The sequence below is a fragment of the Procambarus clarkii genome, chromosome 36, assembly GCF_040958095.1.
Source record: "Procambarus clarkii isolate CNS0578487 chromosome 36, FALCON_Pclarkii_2.0, whole genome shotgun sequence".
Classification (NCBI taxonomy): domain Eukaryota; kingdom Metazoa; phylum Arthropoda; class Malacostraca; order Decapoda; family Cambaridae; genus Procambarus; species Procambarus clarkii.
In genome coordinates, this window is record NC_091185.1 from 35,298,708 (window position 1) to 35,323,695 (window position 24,988).

At 41.8% G+C, this 24,988-nt stretch overlaps 1 protein-coding gene across 1 annotated transcript in view; it reads left to right on the forward strand.

Annotated features, from left to right (window-relative positions):
* Positions 1 to 218: 218 nt before the first annotated feature.
* LOC138371753 (putative uncharacterized protein DDB_G0271982) overlaps positions 219 to 24,988 on the forward strand; it is a 108,459-nt gene continuing 83,689 nt past the window's right edge. The window contains exon 1 of the mRNA XM_069336775.1: positions 219 to 524. Coding sequence (XP_069192876.1) covers positions 219 to 524 — 306 coding nt within the window. The remainder of the gene's footprint in view (positions 525 to 24,988) is intronic.

Genomic DNA, 24,988 nt, shown 5'->3' on the forward strand with positions numbered 1-24,988 from the left:
AAGCTTTCCTAATGACCCAGCCAGTGAAGTAGGGAACTTAAGTCGTGCCAAGAAGACCGAATTACAAACTCTTGCACACTGAGTATCAACTAGATGTTCCCCCATTAAGCAAGCAAAAATGACATGCATAATTTAATCATGGATTATCTCTTAGATGAAGGAAAGATTCTGAAGCTCACGAAAACTATTCTAATGCAGATAAACATACTCTGGCAGCTATGAAATTGAAGCTCGAACTAGCAAACATTGAGCGACAACAACAAAAAGAAGCTCTCCAAATAAGGGAACGTGAGGCGGCCTTATGGAAAGAAGAACAAGAACGTGAGGCTGCCCTCAATGAACGTGAGGCTACCCTACTCCGTGAGCAAGAAAGAGAGCAGCTTGAAGCAAGAAAACGTGACCTGGAGAAACAACGTGAGCACGGTAAACAACTAGCTGATAGTGCTCTCAAATATCGTCGACAAGAACTCGCTTTGGAAACTACACACCACACTCAGCGCCAACAAGTTACAGCTAGTCTTCCAGTAAGTTTCAATGTCTCCCATGCAAGTAAGTTAATGCCATCATTCGTTGAGACAGAGATAGACGTGTTTTTCACCACTTTTGAGACCCTAGCTAAAAAACTTAGCTGGCCTGCAGATCAATGGTCTACCCTTCTCAGAGAGCATCTCACTGGTAGAGCTGCGGTTACTCTCAGTACCTTAGCGTCTGAGAATGACTACCAGACCCTGAAGCAAGCAGTTTTGGACGCCTACCTTCTCTCCACCGAAAGCTACATACGAAAATTCTGTGATTATCTAGAGCAAGTACCACCACCTTTCTAGAATTTGCCAATACAAAGAAAAGATATTTCATGAAATGGCTGGAAGCAGCACATGTCTCTACATTTCCTGAACTCATCAACCTCATTCTAGTTGAAGAATTCTTGAGTCTTGTTCCCCCTCCCATCCGTTTATATTTAGCAGACAAAGAAGAAACCGACTACATCAGATGTACGAAGTCGGCTGACATCTACAGCCTCATCCATCGGCTAACACCAGATCCACCTTACAGTAAGAAGTCTTGGTATAGTTATGATAAAGTGAGTACCGATCAAGCGAGCTCTCAATTGTATTGTAAGCATTGCAAACTCTATGGACATACCATAGATAAATGTGGAAAAGCTCAATACAAAGGCAATGAAACTCCTAAACCCAAACCGACTCCTCCTAAGTCAGGTAAGCCTGTGATGAATGTTGGTGTTCCTGTTAATGATCTTTCTCTCTTCAGCAAACACCTATATTCTGGAACTGTCTCTGCCAGCATTACAGATTCGGAGGGGACGTTTCAAATTGAAGATCTTGAGGGACACAGCGGCTCTTCAATCAATAATATTGAAATCGGCTGTGCCTAACGTCACCTACACCAGGGAAACCGTTCTTATCACTGACCTCACTGCTACCACTCCGTGTCCACTCGCCAGAGTTCACCTGGATTGTCTTTTCGTGACCGGTGAAGTCAAAGTCGCCATCAGGGAAAAGCCTTTTTCCATGTCTGGAATGCAACTTCTCCTGGGCTATGACTTGGCAGAAGATCTGCAACCTTCCAACCTGATCATCATGGACAAACTCCAGGTGTGTAACTCTGTAGTGGACAATCCTATCTTTAAGTATGTTTCAGCAAAGGTCCAAGAAAGTGAAGTTTCTTCTCCCGTTCAAAGACTCTCTATGTAATGCCACCTTCAGTGACCCTCAGAATGTGCCCCAGTTTCTTCAAAACTTAGAGCACCTTCTAGAGAGAGTACGTAAATTTGCTAATGACAATCTATTGAAAGCTCAGGAGAGGATAAAAGACCCATTTTGACCAACGCAGCAAAATAAGGAAATTTAAACCAGGAGACTTCGTGTTGGCATATTTTCCTATCCCAGGTTCTCCATTGCAAAATAAGTTTTCAGGACCATACCGCATAAAGGAGTGCAGAAACAACCACAACTACGTTCTTGAGACTCCAGATAGGCGGCGGAAGACCCACTACAAACGACAAAGAAGTGTGTGAGGAACTGAATAAGAAATTCCAAGAGGTCTTCACCTTAGAGCAAGGACAAATGCCAGAGATAAGAGAGGGAATAGCTAACCAGGAACCACTGGAAGAGTTTGAGATTACCAGTGGGGAAGTAAGGAAGTGTTTACTAGAGTTGGATGTAACAAAGGCTATATGCCCAGATGGAATCTCCCCTTTGATACTAAAGAAAGGAGCAGAAGAACTGTGCCTACCACTCTCCATAGTGTATAACAAATCTCTGGCAACAGGGGAACTGCCAGAAATTTGGAAAGCAGCTAATGTAGTCCCGATATACAAGAAAAGGGATAGACAGGAGACACTAAATTACAGGCCAGTGTCCCTAACCTGTACACCATGCAAGCTGATGGAGAAGATTGTGCGAAGAAAGCTAGTGGAGCACCTGGAGCGAAAGAACTTTGTAACACAGCACCAACATGGATTCAGGGATGGCAGGTCCTGCCTCACAGGGTTACTTGAATTCTACAACCAGGCAACAAAAATAAGGCAAGAAAGAGAATGGTGGGCAGACAAATATGGGTGCATATTTTTGGATTGTCAGAAAGCCTTTGATACAGTGCCACAAAAGAGGCTAGTGAAAAAGCTGGAGATGCAGCATGGAGTGAAAGGGAAGGTACTCCGTTGGATACAGGAGTACCTAAGCAACAGGAGACAACGAGTCAGTGTGAGGGGTGAGGTCTCAGATTGGCGAGACGTTACGAGTGGAGTCCCGCAGGGGTCAGTCCTTGGACCTATACTGTTTCTGATATATGTAAATGATCTCACAGAGGGTATAGAATCGTTTCTCTCAATGTTTGCCGATGATGCAAAAATTATGAGGAGGATTGAAACTGAGGACGATAGTAGGAGGCTACAAGATGACCTAGACAGACTGAGTGAATGGTCCAACAAATGGCTGTTGAAGTTCAACCCGAGTAAATGCAAAGTAATGAAATTAGGCAGTGGAAACAGGAGGCCAGACACAGGATACAGAATAGGAGATGAAGTACTTAATGTAACGGACAGAGAGAAAGATCTAGGAGTTGATATCACACCAAACCTGTCTCCTGAAGCCCACTTAAAAAGAATAACGTCTGCGGCACATGCGAGGCTGGCTAACATCAGAACAGCGTTCAGGAACCTATGTGAGGAATCATTCAGAATCTTGTACACCACATATGTAAGACCAATCCTGGAGTATGCGGCCCCAGCATGGAGCCCGTATCTTGTCAAGCACAAGACGAAGCTGGAAAAAGTCCAAAGGTATGCTGCTAGACTAGTCCCAGAACTAAAAGGCATGAGTTTCGAGGAAAGGCTGCGGGAAATGCACCTTACGACACTGGAAGACAGAAGAGTAAGGGGAGACATGATCACAACCTACAAAATCCTCAGAGGAATCGACCGGGTAAACAATGATAAACTTTTCAACACTGGTGGGACGCGAACAAAGGACACAGGTGGAAACTGAGTACCCACATGAGCCACAGAGACGTTAGATGGAACTTTTTCAGTGTGAGAGTAGTTAACGGATGGAATGCATTAGGCAGTGATGTGGTGGAGGCTGACTCCATACCCAGTTTCAAATGTAGATATGATAGAGCCCAGTAGGCTCAGGAATCTGTACACTAGTTGATTGACAGTTGAGAGGCGGGACCAAAGAGCCAAAGCTCAACCCCCGCAAGCACAAATAGGTGAGTACAAATAGGTGAGTACACACACACACATACACACACACACACACACACACACACACACACACACACACACACACACACACACACACACACACAGACACACACACACACAGACACACACACACCAGACCAGACCAGACAAAGACCAGTCACACTGGTCTGGTCACACCAGACCAGACAAAGTATCACCGTGGATACTAAAAGAAGCAGCACAGGCCCTCAGCGTGCCTCTGGCAATGATCTTTAATGAGTCACTTATGTCAGGAGAATTGCCCAGTTGCTGGAAGAAGGCAAATGTCGTGCCGATCTTCAAGAAAGGAGATAGGGAGGAGGCACTTAACTACAGACCTGTATCACTGACAAGCATCCCCTGTAAAATACTGGAAAGAATAATTAGGCTACGACTGGTTGCACACCTGGAGAACATTAGGTTTGTGAACAAACATCAACATGGGTTCTGGACAGGGAAATCGTGCCTAACAAACCTTCTGGAATTCTATGATAAAATAACGAGGATAAGACAGGACAGAGATGGTTGGGCAGACTGCATATTTCTGGACTGCCAAAAAGCCTTTGATACAGTACCGCACATGAGACTGCTGTTCAAGCTCGAGAGGCAGGCGGGGGTGGGGGGAAAGGTCCTAGAATGGATAAGGAACTACCTAACAGGAAGGAGCCAAAGAGTTACGGTAAGGGGCGAGAAGTCGGACTGGCGAACAGTAACAAGTGGAGTACCACAAGGATCGGTGCTGGGACCAATTCTATTTCTTGTATATGTTAACGACATGTTTACAGGCGTAGAGTCCTACATGTCGATGTTTGCGGATGATGCAAAGTTGATGAGAAGAGTTGTGACAGATGAGGATTGCAGGATCCTCCAAGAGGACCTGAACAGATTGCAGAGATGGTCAGAGAAATGGCTACTAGAATTCAACACGAGCAAATGTAAAGTTATGGAAATGGGACTAGGAGATAGGAGACCAAAGGGACAGTACACAATGAAGGGGAACAGCCTACCTGTAACGACGCGTGAAAGAGACCTGGGGGTGGACGTAACACCTAATCTATCTCCTGAGGCACATATTAATAGGATAACGACAGCGGCGTACTCTACACTGGCAAAAGTTAGAACATCATTCAGAAACCTAAGTAAGGAGGCATTTAGGGCGCTTTACACTGCCTACGTAAGGCCAGTCTTAGAGTATGCCGCCTCATCATGGAGTCCCCATCTGAAGAAGCATATAATGAAACTGGAAAAGGTTCAGAGGTTTGCAACGAGACTCGTCCCAGAGCTACGAGGGATGGGGTATGAAGAGCGCCTGAGGGAACTGTGCCTTACGACACTAGAAAGAAGAAGGGAGAGGGGGGACATGATAGGAACGTATAAGATACTCAGAGGAATTGACAGAGTGGACATAGACGAAATGTTCACACGGAATAGTAACAGAACGAGAGGACATGGATGGAAGCTTGAAACTCAGATGAGTCACAGAGATGTAAGGAAGTTTTCTTTTAGCGTGAGAGTAGTGGGGAAATGGAATGCACTTCAGGAACAGGTTGTGGAAGCAAATACTATTCATAATTTTAAAACCAGGTATGATAGGGAAATGGGACAGGAGTCATTGCTGTAAACAACCGATGCTCGAAAGGCGGGATCCAAGAGTCAATGCTCGATCCTGCAAGCACATATAGGTGAGTACATATAGGTGAGTACACACACACACACACACACACAAACACACATACACTGAAAACAGAAGAGTAAGAGGAGACATGATAACCACCTACAAATTTCTCAGGGGAATTGGGCAAAGACAAACTTTTCAGCGCGGGTGGAACACGAACAAGGGGACACAGGTGGAAACTTAGTACCCAGATGAGCCACAGAGACGTTAGAAAGAATTTTTTCAGTGTCTGGGTAGTTAACAAATGGAATGCATTAAGTAGTGTTGTGGTGGAGGCTGACTCCATACACAGTTTCAAATGTAAATATGATTTACATATTTACATTTGAAATATGTAAATCATAAAAATATGTCCCGGGTTCGATCCTGGGTGCAGGCGAGAAACGATAGGCAGAGTTTCTTTTACCCTATGTCCCTGTTACCTAGCAGTAAATAGGTACCTGGGAGTTAGTCAGCTGTCTCTGGCTGCTTCCTGTGGTGTGTGTGTGTGTGTGGTTTGGAAAAAAAAGTAGTAGTAGAAACAGTTGATAGACAGTTGAGAGGCGGGCCGAAAGAGCAGAGCTCAACCGCTGCTAGCACAACGAGGTGAATACAACTAGGTTAATAAACACACACACACACACACCCAGGTGTAACAGGGTGTCAGTGTCATCAGTGATAAAGACGACTATTTTGAATATACCTTTGCCAAGTTCTCCAGTAAATCCCTTAAATCCTCTCTGACTATCGGTGCCATCTATAGATTTCCTTATACCAACATAGCTTCATTCTCAGATAACGTAAGGAATCCTATCATAAATAACAATCTTAACAAAAATCACATCATTCTGGGAGGTGATTTCGATATTGACATGGGTCTTCAAAACAACCCTGAAGTTGACTATTTCCGTAACAGCATGCACTCCTGTATGCTAATCCCCACAATTACCAAGCCCACCCGAGTCACTCAAACATCTGCCACTACCCTGGATCACCTATGGACTAATATAACAGTTCCCCTTACATCTGAGGTAATCTATGATAGAACAACTGACCACTATCCTACCTTCCTCATAGCGAATATGGACACAGCACCACCAGAAAGCAAGAAACTCTCATTCAGGCTACACAGTGAATCAGCTTTAGGCAATCTTTCCAATGCACTTCACAATATTAACTGGGAATCTGAATTTAATAATACACAGGATATAAACTCATTAACTAACCTCTTTCTCTCCCAAACTCTAAGCCTCTACAACACTCACTGTCCCCTCCTTACCAAACAAGTAACTGATAAAAGAAAAAATAAACCGTGGCTCACAAGTGGCATAATCAAATCAATCAACAAAAAACACGAATATGAAAAGAAATTTAGGTTTGGCCTAGTTACAAAGGAAGTTGTTAAAAGGTACTCATCAGTGCTCACCAGTATCATAAGAATTGCTAAACTTTCATATTATGAGACTAGATTCAAAGAAGCAAAAGGCAACACGAAAAGCACATGGAAAACCATCTCTAATATCCTAGGAACTAAACAACACTCCCACAACCAGATAACACTCTCTAAGGATGTCCTTACCCGTCATCTAATTTAGAAATGGCGAATGAATTTAATAGCTTCTTTTCATCGGTTGGTGCTAACCTTGCCAGAAAAATCCCACAGACTCAGACACATATCTCTCAGGCAGTTATCCAAACTCTCTTCTCCTCTCACCAGTCAGCTCGACAAATGTTGTGTCCATCATACACTCACTAAAAACCAAAACTGGGAACATCAGTGAAATACCATCCATTATATACAAGAGCGCCTCCCACGCCCTTTCCCCACCTATAGCTCTGCTGTTCAACAAATCCCTTGAGTGTCATACCTTCCCTGATATCCTTAAAAAAGCAAGAATAACACCAGTTCATAAAGGAGGTAATCCGGCAGACATAAACAATTATAGACCAATATCAAACCTACCCATACTATCAAAAATATTTGAAAAAATTATCTACAAACAGCTTTACTCCTACCTCGTAAAATTTGACATTCTTAGCCCCTGTCAGTTTGGCTTCCACTCCCAAAAGAGTACCAACGATGCAATTATTAGTCCCCTTGATATAATTTACTCAGCCCTTGACAAAAATGAGTTTCCGATTGGACTCTTCATTGACCTGAGAAAGGCCTTTGATACTGTTAATCACAATTACCTCTTACGTAAACTCCATCATTATGGAATTCGAGGCCATACACTGGACTATATCCAATCCTATCTTAGTGATAGACACCATTGTGTAGCCATCAATAATATAACCTCTCCCACTCTACCAATAACCGTTGGAGTGCCACAGGGCAGCATTTTGGGACCTCTCTTATTTCTTATTTACATCAATGATCTGCCTGACGTCTCCAACATTCTGAAACCTATTTTGTTTGCTGATGATACTACCCTCATCTACTCTAACCCCAACCCACATACACTAAATAATGTTGTTAATAATGAACTAAAAAAAAGTCCACTTATGGATGTCAACCAACAAACTAACACTTAACATAGAAAAGACCTACTACATCTTATTTGGAAGTAAATCTACAAATGCAATTCAGCTTCAGATAGACAATGTAAACATTAGCAATAAAAATTATGGAAAGTTTCTTGGCCTATTCCTAGACAAGAGACTCAACTTCAGTACCCACATACAACACATAACTAAGAAAGTCTCTAAAACAGTTGGTATTCTCTCCAAAATCAGATATTATGTACCTAACTCTGCTCTCATCTCTCTATATTATGCACTAATCTATCCCTATCTTAATTATGGTATCTGTGCATGGGGTTCAACCACTGTAAACCACCTCAAGTCCATCATTACCCAGCAAAAATCTGCTATCAGAATAATAACAAATTCTGCTTTCAGACAACACTCAGCCCTCTTGTTTAACTCCCGAAACATGCTAAACATAATCTCATTCCACAAATTCTCCTGTGTCAACTACATTTACAAAATCCTGTTTTTAAATGCAAATCCTGCTCTGAAACTCTCCCTGGACAAATGTAATAGGACCCATTATCACCACACCAGAAATAAATATCTCTTTGATATCCCCAGAGTCAAACTTAATTTGTGTAAAGACTCTATGCAAATAAAGGGACCCAGTCTATGGAACTCACTCCCTATTGAATTGAAAAGCTGTCCAAGTTTTGCATCATTCAAAAACAATAATAAAAAGTACCTAATTTCATCTTCATTGTTTTTTACCTTTAGCTTTAAAACTGCACTGTATCTATTGCTACCCAATCTCCCAATCTTTATGTACCCAATCTGAACATCTTTATCATTGCGATCATTGCTGTCTTCTTATATGTACTGTCAATCTGCTGTATGGTGTCTATTAATCTTGTTTAAATTACCAATCAAGCTGTCGATGTAATCAATCAGAGCTTTAATATGCCAATGTGCTTTAATATACTTACTAATCTCTCTCATCTCATTTTTTTTCTTGCAATGTATTTGTTATCATTTTATTAATTCTGATAGAATTTACCTACTTAAAATTATCTGTTAGATTAAGGACCTTCCCGAAACGCAGCGCGTACTAGTGGCTTTACAAGAGTGCAATTACTGTACCATGCAATGTATTCTCACAAACCCAATGTACTTTCTTGTATATAAATAAAAAAATAAATAAATAAATAAATAAATATAGTGAGGAAAGGCAGGGAAGGGAGAGGAGTTGGAGGAGTGGCCCTGCTGATAAGGAATAACTGGAGTTTTGATGAGATGGAAATTCCGGACTGTGTCGGGTTCAGAGATTACATAACAGGAACTATAACAATGGGTGGACCTAAGGTAATAGTTGCGGTCATTTACAACCCTCCACTAAATGACAGAAGACCTAGACAGGAGTTTGATAGGAACAAAATGGCAACCAATAATATAATAGAGAGAGCAATTTCAGTTGCCTTCAGGAATGGCTCAAGACTCTTAATTATGGGCGATTTCAACCACGGAAAAATAGACTGCGAGAATGGGACCCACTTGGAGGTGCAGATACATGGAGAGTTAAACTCTTGGAAGTGGCAATAAGGAACCTTCTGAGCCAGCACGTCAGAAAATCCACAAGAATGAGAGGCAATGACGAACCAGCAAGACTCATCCTAATATTCACATTGAATGAATCAGAAATAAGAGAAGTCAGATTTGAAGCCCCAATAGGAATGAGTGACCACAGTGTATTGATATTTGAGTATTTGGTAGAGGTAGGGATAACCTATCAATGGATGGGATCGGAAGAGAAAAGACTAAATTACCGAAGAGGAAAATATGATGAGATGAGGAACTTCCTAAGGGGAAAACCATGGGAAACAGAACTCAGAGAGAAGACTGTGCAGGATATGATGGATTATGTCACCCAGAAGTGCAAGGAAGCTGCAGATAAGTTTATCCCAGTCCAAAAGGAGAAAAACGAAAAACAACAGAAGAATCCATGGTTCAACCAGGAATGTAAGGTAGCAAAGCAATTGAGAAAAAGTACATGGCGAAACTACAGGAATAACAGAACACCAGAGAGCAAGGATAGATACGAAAGGGCCAGAAATGAGTACCTCTGAGTGAGGAGGGAAGCAGAGAGACAGTATGAAAATACCATTGCTAGTAAAGCTAAGACCCAACCAAAACTGCTCCACAGCCACATCAGGAGGAAAACAGCAGTGAAGGAAGAAGTGATGAAACTGAGAAAAGAGGAGAACAGATACACAGAATGACAAGGAGATGTGTGAAGAACTCCAAAGAAGATTCCAGGTCTTCACAGAAAAACTAGGAGAAGCCCCTGCACTAAATGAGGCAAACCTAGCAACCTTGGAGGAATTTGATCTCACCAGTGACGAGGTCAAAAGGAATCTGTTGGAGCTGAATGTGACAAAGGCTGTTGGGCCTGACAGAATCTCACTGTGGATACTACAAGAAGGTGTAGAGGTACTAAGTGTGCCACTCTGTATTGTGTATAACAGGTCACTGGAAACAGGAGACCTACCGGAAAGTTGGAAGACAGCTAATGTAGTCCAAATATACGAAAGAGATAACAGGCAAGAGGCACTGAACTACAGGCCAGTTTCCTTAACTTGTATACCATGCAAGGTGATGGAGAAGATAGTGAGGAAAAGGCTCGGTGAGTATCTGGAGGGAAATAGTTTTGTGACACACCACAAACATGGGTTCAGAGTTGGGTAAATCGTGCCTAATAGGTTGAATAGAATTCCATGACATAGCAACACAAATTAGGCAGGAAAGAGAAGGGTGGGCAGACTGCATTTTCTTGGACTGTCAGAAAGCATTTGACACAGTACCCCAAAAAAGGCTGTTACAAAAGTTGGAGAAACAGGCAGGAGTAAAAGGTAAGGTGCTCCAGTGGATAAGGGAGTATATATGCAACAGGACACAGCGAGTAACTGTGAGGGGAGAGAAATCAGAGTGGCGAGATGTCACCAGCAGAGTCCCACAGGGCTCTGTACTAGGACCCATTCTGTTTCTAATATGTGTAAATGATCTTCCAGAGGGTATAGACTCATTCCTCTCAATGTTTGACGATGATGCAAAAATTAAAAAAAGAATCAAGACAGATGAGAATAGACAGAGACTACATGACGACCTGGACATACTCGAAGAATGGTCTAGAAAATGGCTGCTAAAGTTCCACTCAGGAAAGTGTAAAGTAATGAAATTAGGGGATGGGAGCAGAATGCTGAACACAAGGTATCATCTGGGAAGTGAAATCCTGCAAGAGTCAAATAGAGAGAAAGATCTGGGGGTTGATATCACACCGAATCTCTCCCCAGAGGCCCACATCAAAAGAATATCATCAGCGGCATATGCTAGGATGGCTAACATAAGAATTGCCATTAGAAACTTGTGTAAGGAATCGTTCAGGATCCTGTATACCACTTATGTCAGACCAATCCTGGAATATGCAGCTCTTGCCTGGAGTCCATATCTAGTTAAATACAAGACAAAGTTAGAGAATATTCAGCGGTATACCACCAGACTTGTCCCGGAACTGAGAGGTATGAGCAACGAGGAACGGCTGAAGGAGTTCAACCTCAGACCCCTGGAAATCAGAAGAATAAGGGGAGATATGATAACCACCGACAAAATTCTCAGGGGAATTGTCAGGGTGGACAAAGACAAACTCTTCAGCACGGGTGGAACACGAACAAGGGGACACGGGTGGAAACTTAGTACCCATATGTGCCACAGAGACATTAGAAATATTTTTTTCAGTGTCAGAGTAGTTAGTAAATGGAATGCACTAGGAAGCGATGTGGTGGAGTCTGACTCCATACACAGTTTCAAATGTAGATATGATAGAGCCCTTTAGGCTCAGGAATCTGTACACCAGTTGATTGACAGTTGAGAGGCGGGACCAAAGCGCCAAAGCTCAACCCCCACAAGCACAAATAGGTGAGTACACGCACCTACTGGCCCGGATGGAAGCTCACCATGGATACTAAAGGAAGTAGCAGAAGCACTGTTCCTGCCACTCTCCATAGTGTATAACAAATCACTGGAAACAGGTGAACTTCCAAAAATGCGGAAGACGGCTAATGTAGTCCCGATATTCAAGAAGGGGGATAGACCGGAGGTACTGAACTACAGGCCAGTGTCCCTAACTTGCATACCATGCAAGTTGATGGGGAAAATTGTGCGAAAAATGCTAGTGGAACATCTGGAGCGAAAAAACTTTGTATCACAGCATCAGCATGGGTTCAATGCAAGTACTTCCTCACCGGATTAATTGAATTCTATGACCAGGCCTGAAAAATCAGGAAAGAAAGAGAGGGGTGAGCAGATTGCATAATTTAGTATTGCCAGAAACCCTTTGACACATTACCACACAACAGGCTAGTGCAAAAGTTGGAAGCAAGCAGGCGTGAAAGGGAAGGTACACCTTTGGTTAAGGGAGTACCTAAGCAAAAGAAGACAGCGAGTCACTGTGAGGGATGAGGTCTCAGATTGGCGAGGAGTCACTGGTGGAGTCCCGCAAGCTGCAGTCCTTGGACCTACACTGTTACTGATATATGTAAATGATCTTCCAAAGAGTATAGAATCGTTCTTCTCATTATTTGCTGATGATGTAAAGATTATGATGGGGGATTAAGACAGAGAAAGATAGTATGAGATTACAAGATGACCTAGACAAACTGTATGAATGGTCCAACAAATGGCTACTAAAGTTCAACCCGAGTAAATGTAAGGTAATGAAACTAGGCGGTGGAAACAGGAGGCCAGACACAAAATAACAAATGGATCATGAAGTCCTTCATGAAAAGGACATAGAGAAAGATCTAAGAATTGATATAACACCAAACCTGTCTCCTGAAGCCCACATAAAAAGAAGAACATCTACGGCATATGCGAGGCTGGCTAACATCAGAACTGCCTTCAGGAACCTGTGTAAGGAATCATTCAGAACATTTATATGTAAGACCAGTCCTAGAGTATGCGGCCCAAGCATGGAGCCCCATACCTTGTCAAGCACATGTTGATGTTGGAAAAAGTTCAGAGGTATGCTACTAGGCCTGTCCCAGAACTAAGAGATTTGTGCTACGTGAAATGTACCTCACGGCGCTGGAAGAGAGAAGAGTAATGGGTGACATGATCACTACCTACAAGATTCTCAGAGGAAATGACAGGGTAGATAAGGATAAACTGTTTAACACGGGTGGTACGTGGTATTTGAAATATAAATATTTCATTTTTACATGTTTTAATGAATATGACTTCATGTTCTGTATTGATTATTTTCTTGTTTAGGGCTTCTATCTCTCTGACTAGTGCTCTACAATCTTGCTTTAATTGGAAGAGGAGTTCTCCAAAGGTCATCTTCGTTCGAGGTGAAGATAAATAAATAAATAACTGTAGAATGTATTACACTTATTATAAAATTTACACAGCGTTTCGAACCTACATGGTTCCTTCTCAAGTGATAAGAAAATAATAGTCGGCGTGTTAGATTTATACCAGTAAAGGGTCAGGTGAAGACAAGTAGACCTATATAAATGGGTCAAGAATATGGCATGAAGCTGGGAAAAGGTAAGTCGTAAAAGAAAGAGCGGGGAGAAAAATAGGGGACGAAGCACATACAAAGATTAATCAGGTGTAGTTGGCGTAGCATGTTGAGCAGTGTCTTTTATGTTGGCATCTTCATGTTCCGGTCTTGTTCTTACTCTCATGATGGGTAGAGTGAATAGTTCTGTAATTTAGGTATTTATGGTTGGTTGTTTCATTTTTATGTGGATTGCTTCAAGAATTTGTAATCTTCGTACATCTTGGGTTTTGTCTATTATGCAAGTGTTTTTATTCAACATTTCTCTTGTTAGGGTGATGTCATGAACTTGTCTCATGTGATATTTTGGGGCACCTTATTGAAGATGACGGGTCAAACGCCTCGTCAGCTTGGTCGACGACGACATACCTATGTACTTAGATTGAAGGTTACATCCTTCGTGGGGGCAGGTGTACATGTATACCACGTTTGACTGCTGAAAAGGGTTCTCCGTCGGCTTCGGGCTGTTTTTAATAAGGAAGTCGGTAGTCTTGTTTGTTTTATAGTATATGATCAGGTCTACGTTTTGGTTAGGAGTTATGCGTTTTACTCCTTTACGGATTGTTTCTTTCATTATTCGTTCTTCTTTTTTATGTTAACTGTACATGGTGGATTTAAAATGAAATTTTATTGGAGGTGTTGTAGTTTCTGGTCTTGGCTCAGGATTGTACCATCGATCCAGGTGCTGTTTTATTGTAGTGTTTATTTCTGTGTTGCTATATCCATTGTTCACCAACACCTGAGTTATTCTTTCAAACTCCCTACTCACATTGTTTCATTCAGAGCAGTTAGTATGAGCTCGACGAATATAAGCGTTGAAAATACTAGCTTTGTATCTTTGGGGGCATTCAATCCTACCGTTTAGGAATCATGCAATGTTTGTAGGGTTCAGTATATACTAAATATATACTTAGAATATATTTTATACTAAGCATATATTTAGTATACACTTAGTATATATTTAGTATATACTTAGTATATATTTAGTATATACTTAGTACATATTTAGTACATACTTAGTCATATATAATTAAATATGAAAGAAAAAGTAAGATTAATAATTCTAACACGAAATTTCTCAATCTTTCTTATATTTCTTTTCACTGTCGATGGTAATTGAAAAATCAGTTCTCCAAAATTCATTTTTATTTCTAGTCTGACGCGACACTTGAACGTGTTTCGTAAAACTTATTACATTTTCAAAGACTTTAGTTTACACACACACAACTATAACTGAACAGATTTTAAACAGCTTCGATTTTATACCTGCATTTGGGTGAGGTGATATGTTACAACAGTTTTGCATGAGGTGAAAACAAACTTTCAACACAAGACAGAACACGAAACAATGGGTATAATATTTTGTAAGTTGAAGGGAAGAATGGAAGTAACTGCAAAGGGCCTATTGGCCCATATTTCTTGATGCTTCTATTTTGGTGCGGAGTCTTGAAGTGGGTAGAATATAATTGTGCATTAATTGGCTGTTGATTGCTGGTGTCGACTTCTTAATGTTTAGTGCCATGCAGATATGAAGCTGCCTGCTATCGCTGTATCTATCAATGATTTCCGTGTTTTTTTGTTAAGACTTCTCTGGTGATGGTCTGGTTGTGGGAAGAGATTATATGTTCCTTAATGGAGCCCTGTTGCTTATGCATCGTTAATCGCCTGGAAAGAGATGTTGTTGTCTTGCCTATATACTGAATTCTTTGAGGCTTACAGTCCCCAAGTGGGCATTTGAATGCATAGACGACATTGGTCTCTTTTAAAGCGTTCTGCTTTGTGTCTGAAGAGTTTCTCATGAGTAGGTTGGCCGTTTTCTTGGTTTTATAGTAAATCGTCAATTGTATCTTCTGAAATTTTTTTGTCTGTAGGGATAACGTTTCTATTAGCAATATCTTTCAGGACCCTTTGCTCCGTTTTATGAGCTGTGGAAAAAAAGTTCCTGTAAAATAGTCTAATAGGGGGTACAGGTGTTGTGTTAGTTGTCTCTTCAGAGGTTGCATGCCGTTTTCTGTCATATTTAATAATATGTCTACAGGAAAGACTGCTACCAAAATATACTAATACATACTTAGTATATATTTCGTATATACTTAGTATATTATGTCTAAACGGTATGAGTGGGTATTCACTCCTACCGTTAAGGAGTGAATACTCACTCAGTAAAATATCAATTCTTACCTACTGCTCTGGATCGAACAGAGCCGTGGGTAAGGATCGTACTTTATCAGCAAGTGATATCAGTCAGTAGGTAACATCTGTCAGTAGGTGACATCTGTTGGTAGATAACATCTGTCGGCAGGTGACATCAGAAAGTAGATGACTCAGTCAGTAGGTGACATCTGTCAGTAAGTATCATATGTCAGTAGGTGACATCTGTCAGTAAATGTCAGCTGTAAGTAAACCTCGACCATGGCGACAAGAGTGACTTAACTGGCTGCTCACATGCTAACCATTCAGTCCTCTCTCAAAATATCTTACTAATATCACACACAAAATGTTGCAAAAGGTGAAATGCAAAAATTATCTGTCGATTAATTTGAATGGTAATACTGTAGATGGACCTTAGTAAATAAATAAATAAATAAATAAATGCCACAATTATAAATTTGATCTCAAGCTGAGATACAGTAATTAATAGTTATAGCTCCCGAGTGCCTTGTTGATCAATGTTAGTATGCATTGAACACCTTGCATTAGTTGAAGATGCAAGGCGTCAGTTATTAAACAAACTGGTTGGTTGACACCAGTTTGTGATCATTACAACCCAAGAGCGATTGATGAAAGACAACACAATCTAAATGATTAGCTGAAATAGCTATTTAAATAAATGTAATGTTTTGTTAAAGAATTTCGTAAATGAATAAATATATTTAAGGACAAGCCAAGTTTTACCCACGATAACAACATCTTGCTTCATCTTTACCATTAAAGAATACTATAATTTTGACGATACATTTTACTGAGGGCCAGATGTCCCTCGCAGGTACACCATGGTGTACATGCTGGCCATAACTCCCTGGGACGACCAACTGACGACCAGTCTCCACATTTATGATCAATTTTCTTCATCTCCAGTTCTGTCTCATATATGTTGTTACATAACAATAATAACAGGACCCTCTACCGGCATTACGTTCACCTTCTCGTCTACCATGGTGTGCGGAGTATAACAGCGGGATCAAGATCAAGTTCAAGTACAGGATAGAGGGATAGAGCAGATCTCTATCCCGTAAGCTACACTATCTCAAAGGGGCAAAGTAGCTCATGCTATTTCAACCTCATACAGCGTGATCCTCTCCCTCAGGCTCCAGGAATTACTGATAACTGTTTTGCTATTGATTACGATAAGTCTTCGAGAAGTCTTTGGTGGAAAGTGGATAGTGGATGAGAGCGGTTAGTGGATGGGAGCGTTTAGTGCATGAAAGCGGTTAGTGGATGACAGCGGTTAGTGGATGACAGCGTTTAGTGGGTGAGAGCAGTTAGTGGATGAAAGTGGTTAGTGGATGAGAGCAGTTAGTGGATGAGAGCGGTTAGTGAATGAGAGCGGTTAGTGGATGAGAACAGTTAGTGGATGAGAGCAGTTAGTGGATGAGAGCGGTTAGTGAATGAGAGCGGTTAGTGGATGAGAACAGTTAGTGGATGAGAGCAGTTAGTGGATCAAAGCAGTTACTGGATGAGAGCGGTTAGTGGATGAGGGCGATAGTGGGTGAGAACAGTTAGTGGATGAGAGTGGTTAGTGGATGAGAGAGGTTAGTGGATGAGAGTGGTTATTGGATGAGAGTGGATAGTGGTTTAGAGTAGTTAGTGGATGAAAGTGGTTAGTGGATGAGAGTTGATAGTAGTTGAGAGTAGTTAGTGGATGAGAGAGGTTAGTGGTTGAGAGTGGTTAGTGGATGAGAAAGATTAGTGGATGAGAGAGGTTAGTGGATGAGAGTGGTTAGTGGATGAGAGTGGTTAGTGGATGAGAGTGGTTAGTGGATGAGAGTGGTTAGTGGATGAGAGAGGTTAGTGGATGACAGTGGTTAGTGGATGAGAGCAGTTAGTGGATGAGAGCGGTTAGTGAATGAGAGCGGTTAGTGGATGAGAACAGATAGTGGATGAGAGCAGTTAGTGGATGAGAGCGGTTAGTGAATGAGAGCGGTTAGTGGATGAGAACAGTTAGTGGATGAGAGCAGTTAGTGGATCAAAGCAGTTACTGGATGAGAGCGGTTAGTGGATGAGGGCGATAGTGGGTGAGAACAGTTAGTGGATGAGAGTGGTTAGTGGATGAGAGAGGTTAGTGGATGAGAGTGGTTATTGGATGAGAGTGGATAGTGGTTTAGAGTAGTTAGTGGATGAAAGTGGTTAGTGGATGAGAGTTGATAGTAGTTGAGAGTAGTTAGTGGATGAGAGAGGTTAGTGGTTGAGAGTGGTTAGTGGATGAGAAACATTAGTGGATGAGAGAGGTTAGTGGATGAGAGTGGTTAGTGGATGAGAGTGGTTAGTGGATGAGAGTGGTTAGTGGATGAGAGTGGTTAGTGGATGAGAGAGGTTAGTGGATGACAGTGGTTAGTGGATGAGAGCGGTTAGTGGATGAGAGTGGTTAGTGGATGAGAGAGGTTAGTGGATGAGAGAGATTAGTGGATGAGATTGAATAGTTGTTTAGAGTGGTTAGTGGATGAGAGAGGTTATTGGATGAGAGAGATTAGTGGATGAGAGTTGATAGTTGTAGAGAGTAGTTAGTGGATGAAAGTGGTAAGTGGTTGTGAGTAGTTAGTGGATGAGAGCGGTTAGTGGATGAGGGAGGTTAGTGGATGAGAGAGATTAGTGGATGAGAGCGGTTAATGGTTGAGAGTAGTTAGTGGATGAGAGTGGTTAGTGGATCGGAACAGTTAGTGGTTGAAAGTGGTTAGTGTATGAGAGAGGTTAGTGGTTGAGAGTGGTTAGTGGATGAGAGTGGTTAGTTGTCGAGAGTGGTTAGTGGATGAGAGTGTTTAGTGGATGAGAGTGGTTAAGGGATGAGAGCAGTTAGTGGATGAGAGTGGTTAGTGGATGAGAGTGGTTAGTGGATGAGAGTGTTTAGTGGTTGTGAGTAGCTAGTGGATGAGTGAGATTAGTGGATGACAGTGGTTAGTGGATGAGTGAGATTAGTGGATGACAGTGGTTAGTGGTTGAAACGTTTAGTGGATGAGAGTGGATTAGTGGATGAGAGTGGTTAGTGGTTGAGAGCGTTTAGTGGATGAGAGTGGTTAGTGGATGAGAGCGTTTAGTGGATGAGAGTGGTTAGTGGTTGAGAGCGTTTAGTGGATGAGAGTGGTTAGTGGTTGAGAGCGATTAGTGGATGAGAGTGGTTAGTGGCTGAGAGCATTTGGTGGATGAGAGTGGATAGTGGATGAGAGCGGTTAGTGGATGAGAGCGGTTAGTGGATTGCACATGGAATATCATTCCGAAATTAATTTATGTTAGCAAGATCACCACATGAAAGAATACCCAAGATGTGCCGAGTGTGCCAGTGATGCATGAAGATAAAGGTAGTTCCATGACCTTGAACTAACACTCAGTTCTTACTCAGTGTTCATGGTACTAATATTAGACACGCAATAAAATGAAACATGAAAAATTACAAAAATGGTATAATTACGAACAATAAATAATTAACACAAAGATTTAATATGTAGATAGTATATAAATAAGGTGCATGTACTATTGAAGCATACAGATAATATACATTTATTCATATATGCATAGGAGACAAATATTGCATTTATGATTCTAAGGAAAATCATTAAAAATATATCGTCACATAAATACAGCTCTCATGATATTGATACAATGAAGTCTAATTTATTAATGAAGCTGAAAAGGTATGTGGGTATCTGTCTCTCTCACTCTCTCTCTCTCTTTCTCTTTCTTTCTGCATGTCTCTCTATCTGTCTGTCTTTCTCTATCCTCTCTATTTCCTTTCTCTCTCTGTCTCTCCCATGGGCACGTACCCAAGAGCAATTACTGTGCAACACTTATATGAATAGCCTCGAGCGTCCAGCCACAAATCTTTAGTTGGAAGTCAAATGTCTGACCGCCAGCCGCAGACTTTTATTTTATGCATGCAGATAGAATATCAGGATTAAAGCTGTGGTAAGCCAGGGGGAGGGGGGTGTTCGGTGGGGGTTGGCGTTCCGTACGGGGTTGTGTTTTGTTGGGGAGGTGTTTGGTGGCGGATCTGTTCGGCGGCGCAAGTGTTCGGTGGGTGTTGTGTAAGGTTAGGGTGGTGGTTCAGTGGGGGTGTTCGGCTGGGAAGGTGTTCGGTTGGGAAGTTGTTCGACGCTTGGGGAGAGATTATAGAGTGGGTCGGAAAAGAGTTTAGGAACCACGAGTAATGGATTGGATTCGCTAAGCTTCAGCGGGTTTGAGGGGGAACGCGACTTTTGAGGGAAAGCCAAAAATACTTGCTAAAGTGGTTCCATTATTGTTACTTCTAAAGGAAAGTAGCCTCTCTCTCTCTGTCTCTCTCTCTCTCTCTCTCTCTCTCTCTCTCTCTCTCTCTCTCTCTCTCTCTCTCTCTCTCTCTCTCTCTCTCTCTCTCTCTCTCTCTCTCTCTCTCTCTCTCTCTCTCCTTTTTTATTAAGGCCTGTCGGCCGTCTATCACTCCATCATAGGAGGACGTAATGTATGGGGGGTTTGATAGGGCTGGTAAGAGCCCGACTTTGGTTAGAAGACACATAAAATGCTTTTTTTCTCTCTCCCCTTTTTCCTCCTCTGGAAAATATCATTCACATGGAATAGCACATGGAATATCATTCCGAAATTAATTTATGTTAGCAAGATCACCACATGAAAGAATACCCAAGATGTGCCGAGTGTGCCAGTGATGCATGAAGATAAAGGTAGTTCCATGACCTTGAACTAACACTCAGTTCTTACTCAGTGTTCATGGTACTAATATTAGACACGCAATAAAATGAAACATGAAAAATTACAAAAATGGTATAATTACGAACAATAAATAATTAACACAAAGATTTAATATGTAGATAGTATATAAATAAGGTGCATGTACTATTGAAGCATACAGATAATATACATTTATACATATATGCATAGGAGACAAATATTGCATTTATAATTCTAAGGAAAATCATTAAAAATATATCGTCACATAAATACAACTCTCATGATATTGATACAATGAAGTCTAATTTATTAATGAAGCTGAAAAGGTATGTGGGTATCTGTCTCTCTCACTCTCTCTCTCTCTTTCTCTTTCTTTCTGCATGTCTCTCTATCTGTCTGTCTTTCTCTATCCTCTCTATTTCCTTTCTCTCTCTGTCTCTCCCATGGGCACGTACCCAAGAGCAATTACTGTGCAACACTTATATGAATAGCCTCGAGCGTCCAGCCACAAATCTTTAGTTGGAAGTCAAATGTCTGACCGCCAGCCGCAGACTTTTATTTTATGCATGCAGATAGAATATCAGGATTAAAGCTGTGGTAAGCCAGGGGGAGGGGGGTGTTCGGTGGGGGTTGGCGTTCCGTACGGGGTTGTGTTTTGTTGGGGAGGTGTTTGGTGGCGGATCTGTTCGGCGGCGCAAGTGTTCGGTGGGTGTTGTGTAAGGTTAGGGTGGTGGTTCAGTGGGGGTGTTCGGCTGGGAAGGTGTTCGGTTGGGAAGTTGTTCGACGCTTGGGGAGAGATTATAGAGTGGGTCGGAAAAGAGTTTAGGAACCACGAGTAATGGATTGGATTCGCTAAGCTTCAGCGGGTTTGAGGGGGAACGCGACTTTTGAGGGAAAGCCAAAAATACTTGCTAAAGTGGTTCCATTATTGTTACTTCTAAAGGAAAGTAGCCTCTCTCTCTCTCTCTCTCTCTCTCTCTCTCTCTCTCTCTCTCTCTCTCTCTCTCTCTCTCTCTCTCTCTCTCTCTCTCTCTCTCTCTCTCTCTCTCTCTCTCTCTCTCTCTCTCTCTCTCTCTCTCTCTCTCTCTCTCTCTCTCTCTCTCTCTCTCTCTCTCTCTCTCTCCCTCTCTCTCTCTCTCTCTCTCTCTCTCTCTCTCTCTCTCTCTCTCTCTCTCTCTCTCTCTCTCCCTCTCTCTCTCCTCTCTTTCTGAATGTGTCTATTTCTCTGCATCTGACTCTGGCTCCGTGTCTCTGTCTCTTTGCCTCTCTGTCTGTGTATCAGTGTCACTCTCTGTCTACTTGTGTGTCTATTGCAACGGTTTTGTTGAAGACATCATAAGAAGAAAGGTGAAACGCCATGCAACCTCTGAGGAGTCAACTAACACATCACATGTACGCCCAATTAGACTATTTTACAGGAACTTCTTTTCCACAGCACATAAAACGGAGGAAAGGGTCGTGAAAGATATTGTTGATAGAAGCGTTATCCTTACAGACAAAAATCAGAAAATACAATTGACGATTTACAATAAAACCAAAAAAACGGCCAATCTACTCATGAAAAACTTCCCAGACAACAAGCAGAAGGCCTTGAAGGAAACCAATGTCGTATATGACTTCAAATGCCCACTTGGGGTCTGTAAGCCCCAAAGAACTCAGTATATAGGCAAGACATCAACGAATCTTTCCAGGCGATTAACAATGCATAAACAAAAGAGCTCCATCACGGAACATATAATCTCTTCTCAAAACCAGACCATCACCAGAAAATCTTAACAAACAACACAGAGTTCATCGATAGATACAGCGATAGGAGGAGGCTCGACATCTGCGAGGCACTACATCTTGAGATTCTTTATCTGGAGATGCTTTCGGGGCTTTTTAGTGTCCCCACCGCCCGGTCCTCGACCAGGCCTCCACCCCCAGGAAGCAGCCCGTGACAGCTGACAACACCCAGGTACCTATTTTACTGCTAGGTAACAGGGGCATAGGGTGAAAGAAACTCTGCCCATTGTTTCTCGCCGGCACCTGGGATCGAACCCAGGACCACAGGATCACAAGTCCAGCGTGATGTCCGCTCGGCCGACTGGCTCCCTTTTACACATCAAAACGTCAATTCTAGCAATCAACAGTCAATTAATCCACAACTATATTCTACCCACTTCAAAACTCCGAACCAATGCAGAAGCATCAAGAGGAAGTGGTGATGCTATGGGCATTCTGCAGTTACTTCCATTCTTATGTTTTCATACCCATTGGTTCGTGTTCTATCATTTGCAAATGTCAATCACCTCACCCAAAACTTTTGTACCATATCACCTCATGCAAATGCGAGTATATGTATGGACGTATTTCGCTATTTGTACTCCTATTATATGTTACATGGATTATATTATTATCCCTGTTATCACTGAGGTAATTAGGTATTCTGTTCTGGAAATCTGAAACCTCTTTTGTTTGTTGATGGTACTTCCCTCATCCTGTACGCTGTGGTACTCGAGGCTTTCCAAGAGTGTAAATACTACGCGATGCTACGTATTCTCACAACCCCAATCATTCTTACCCTTACCTAACTTAATTAAAACTTTAATCCCAATAGTTAATTAATTACGCTGCTTATTTCTCTCAGTTTGGGATGTGTTCTCATTGGATTTGTTATTACTGATTAACGATAAACCTTAAACATTGATGCCTTCCTTTTAGTCATTATTTCGTCGTCACACCTTGGCCTACCCTACCGTAATTAATACTGTTCACACTTGTGCCTTCCTTTTAATTAATCGGTCACTGGGATTCCGGAACATATTTAAAAACTATAATTATGAAGGCTTTCTAAGTTTATATTTGTTAATTTTATACTTATATCTATACAATAGATATTGAGAATTACTATTACTGACATTATAAAGTACTTAATTGTTGTTGTTAAAGATTCGCTGCCTGGAACGGGGAGTTCCAAGCAACACGGGCTATGGTGAGCCCGTAGATGAAAAGTACTTAGTTATGTTAATGTCTTTTAATATTCATTAATCCGCTTACTTGTAACAGTCTGGGACGCTTTATTCTATCAATTATTAATTTGTTTTTCTATCCACAGACTGTTGGGGATAGTCTTTATGGTATTCTTATACAGCACATTTGCGGTTTGAGTAGTGGTATGGTTGTTGGTTGGTCGTTAAGGATTAAGCCACTCAAGGGGTGGCACGATATATATCTTCTGATTTTTGTCTGTAGGGATAACGTTTCTATTAACAATATCTTTCAGGACCCTTTCCTCCGTTTTATGAGCTGTGGAAAAGAAGTTCCTGTAAAATAGTCTAATAGGGGGTATAGGTGTTGTGTTAGTTGTCTCTTCAGAGGTTGCATGGCGTTTCACTTTTCTTCTTATGATGTCTTCAACGAAACCATTGGAGAAGCCGTTGTTGACTAGGACCTGCCTTACCCTACAGAGTTCTTCATTGACTTGCTTGTATCCTGAGCTGTGGCTGAGAGCACGGTCGACATAAGCATTAACAACACTCCTCTTGTACCTGTCTGGGCAGTCACTGTTGGCATTTAGGCACATTCCTATGTTTGTTTCCTTAGTGTAGACTGCAGTGTGGAAATCTCCGCTCCTTTCCATGACTGTTACATCTAGAAAGGGCAGCTTCCCATCCTTCCCCATCTCGTAAGTGAAACGCAACACAGAATTCTGCTCAAATGCCTCTTTCAGCTCCTGCAGATGTCTGACATCAGGTACCTGTGTAAAAATGTCGTTAACATACCTGCAGTATATGGCCGGTTTCAAGTTCATGTCGACTAAGACTTTTTGCTCGATGGTACCCATGTAGAAGTTCGCAAACAGGACACCTAGGGGAGAACCCATGGCGACCCCATCCACTTGCTTATACATGTGCCCATCCGGGTTCAAGAAGGGTGCCTCTTTAGTACAAGCTTGGAGTAGTTTCCTTAGAATGTTTTCTGGTATGTCAAGAGGAGTACAGGCCGGATCACGATACACTCTGTCCACTATCATCCATAGTGGATGATAGTGGACAGAGTGTATCGTGATCCGGCCTGTACTCCTCTTGACATACCAGAAAACAAAAGGTGGAATACACGAGTAATAACACTGAGGGAGGGATGACCAATTAAGAGAATGACTGAGGCCTCCAGTCACCACGTAATCCAAAGTTATCCAACACTCACAATATGCTACCCTCGGAATGCACAAAATACACAGCACCATATAAATATGAAAAGTAATGAAAATATTGAAAAGCAATGGTATCAAAGCCAAGTACACTTACCACAAATTGACGTTCTGGTACTAGTACCAGAACATCACTGGCACGTAGGTACTGGCACGGTAAATCACTAGGTACTGGCACGTAGTCCGAGCTAGAGGAACTATGTCCCTCTGTATCCTTCTTTGGTCAGATTGCAGAAGATAGGGTGCTTTGACCCGAAGACAAATCAAAGTACCAGGGTACCAAAATGATGATCTGCCGGAATGTGAGAAATATCCTAGGGACAAAAGGTTGAATTCACGAGTAATAACACTGAGGGAGGAATGACCAATTAAGAGAATGACTGCGGCCTACAGTCACAACGTAATCCAAAGTTATCCAACACTCACAATATGCTACCCTCG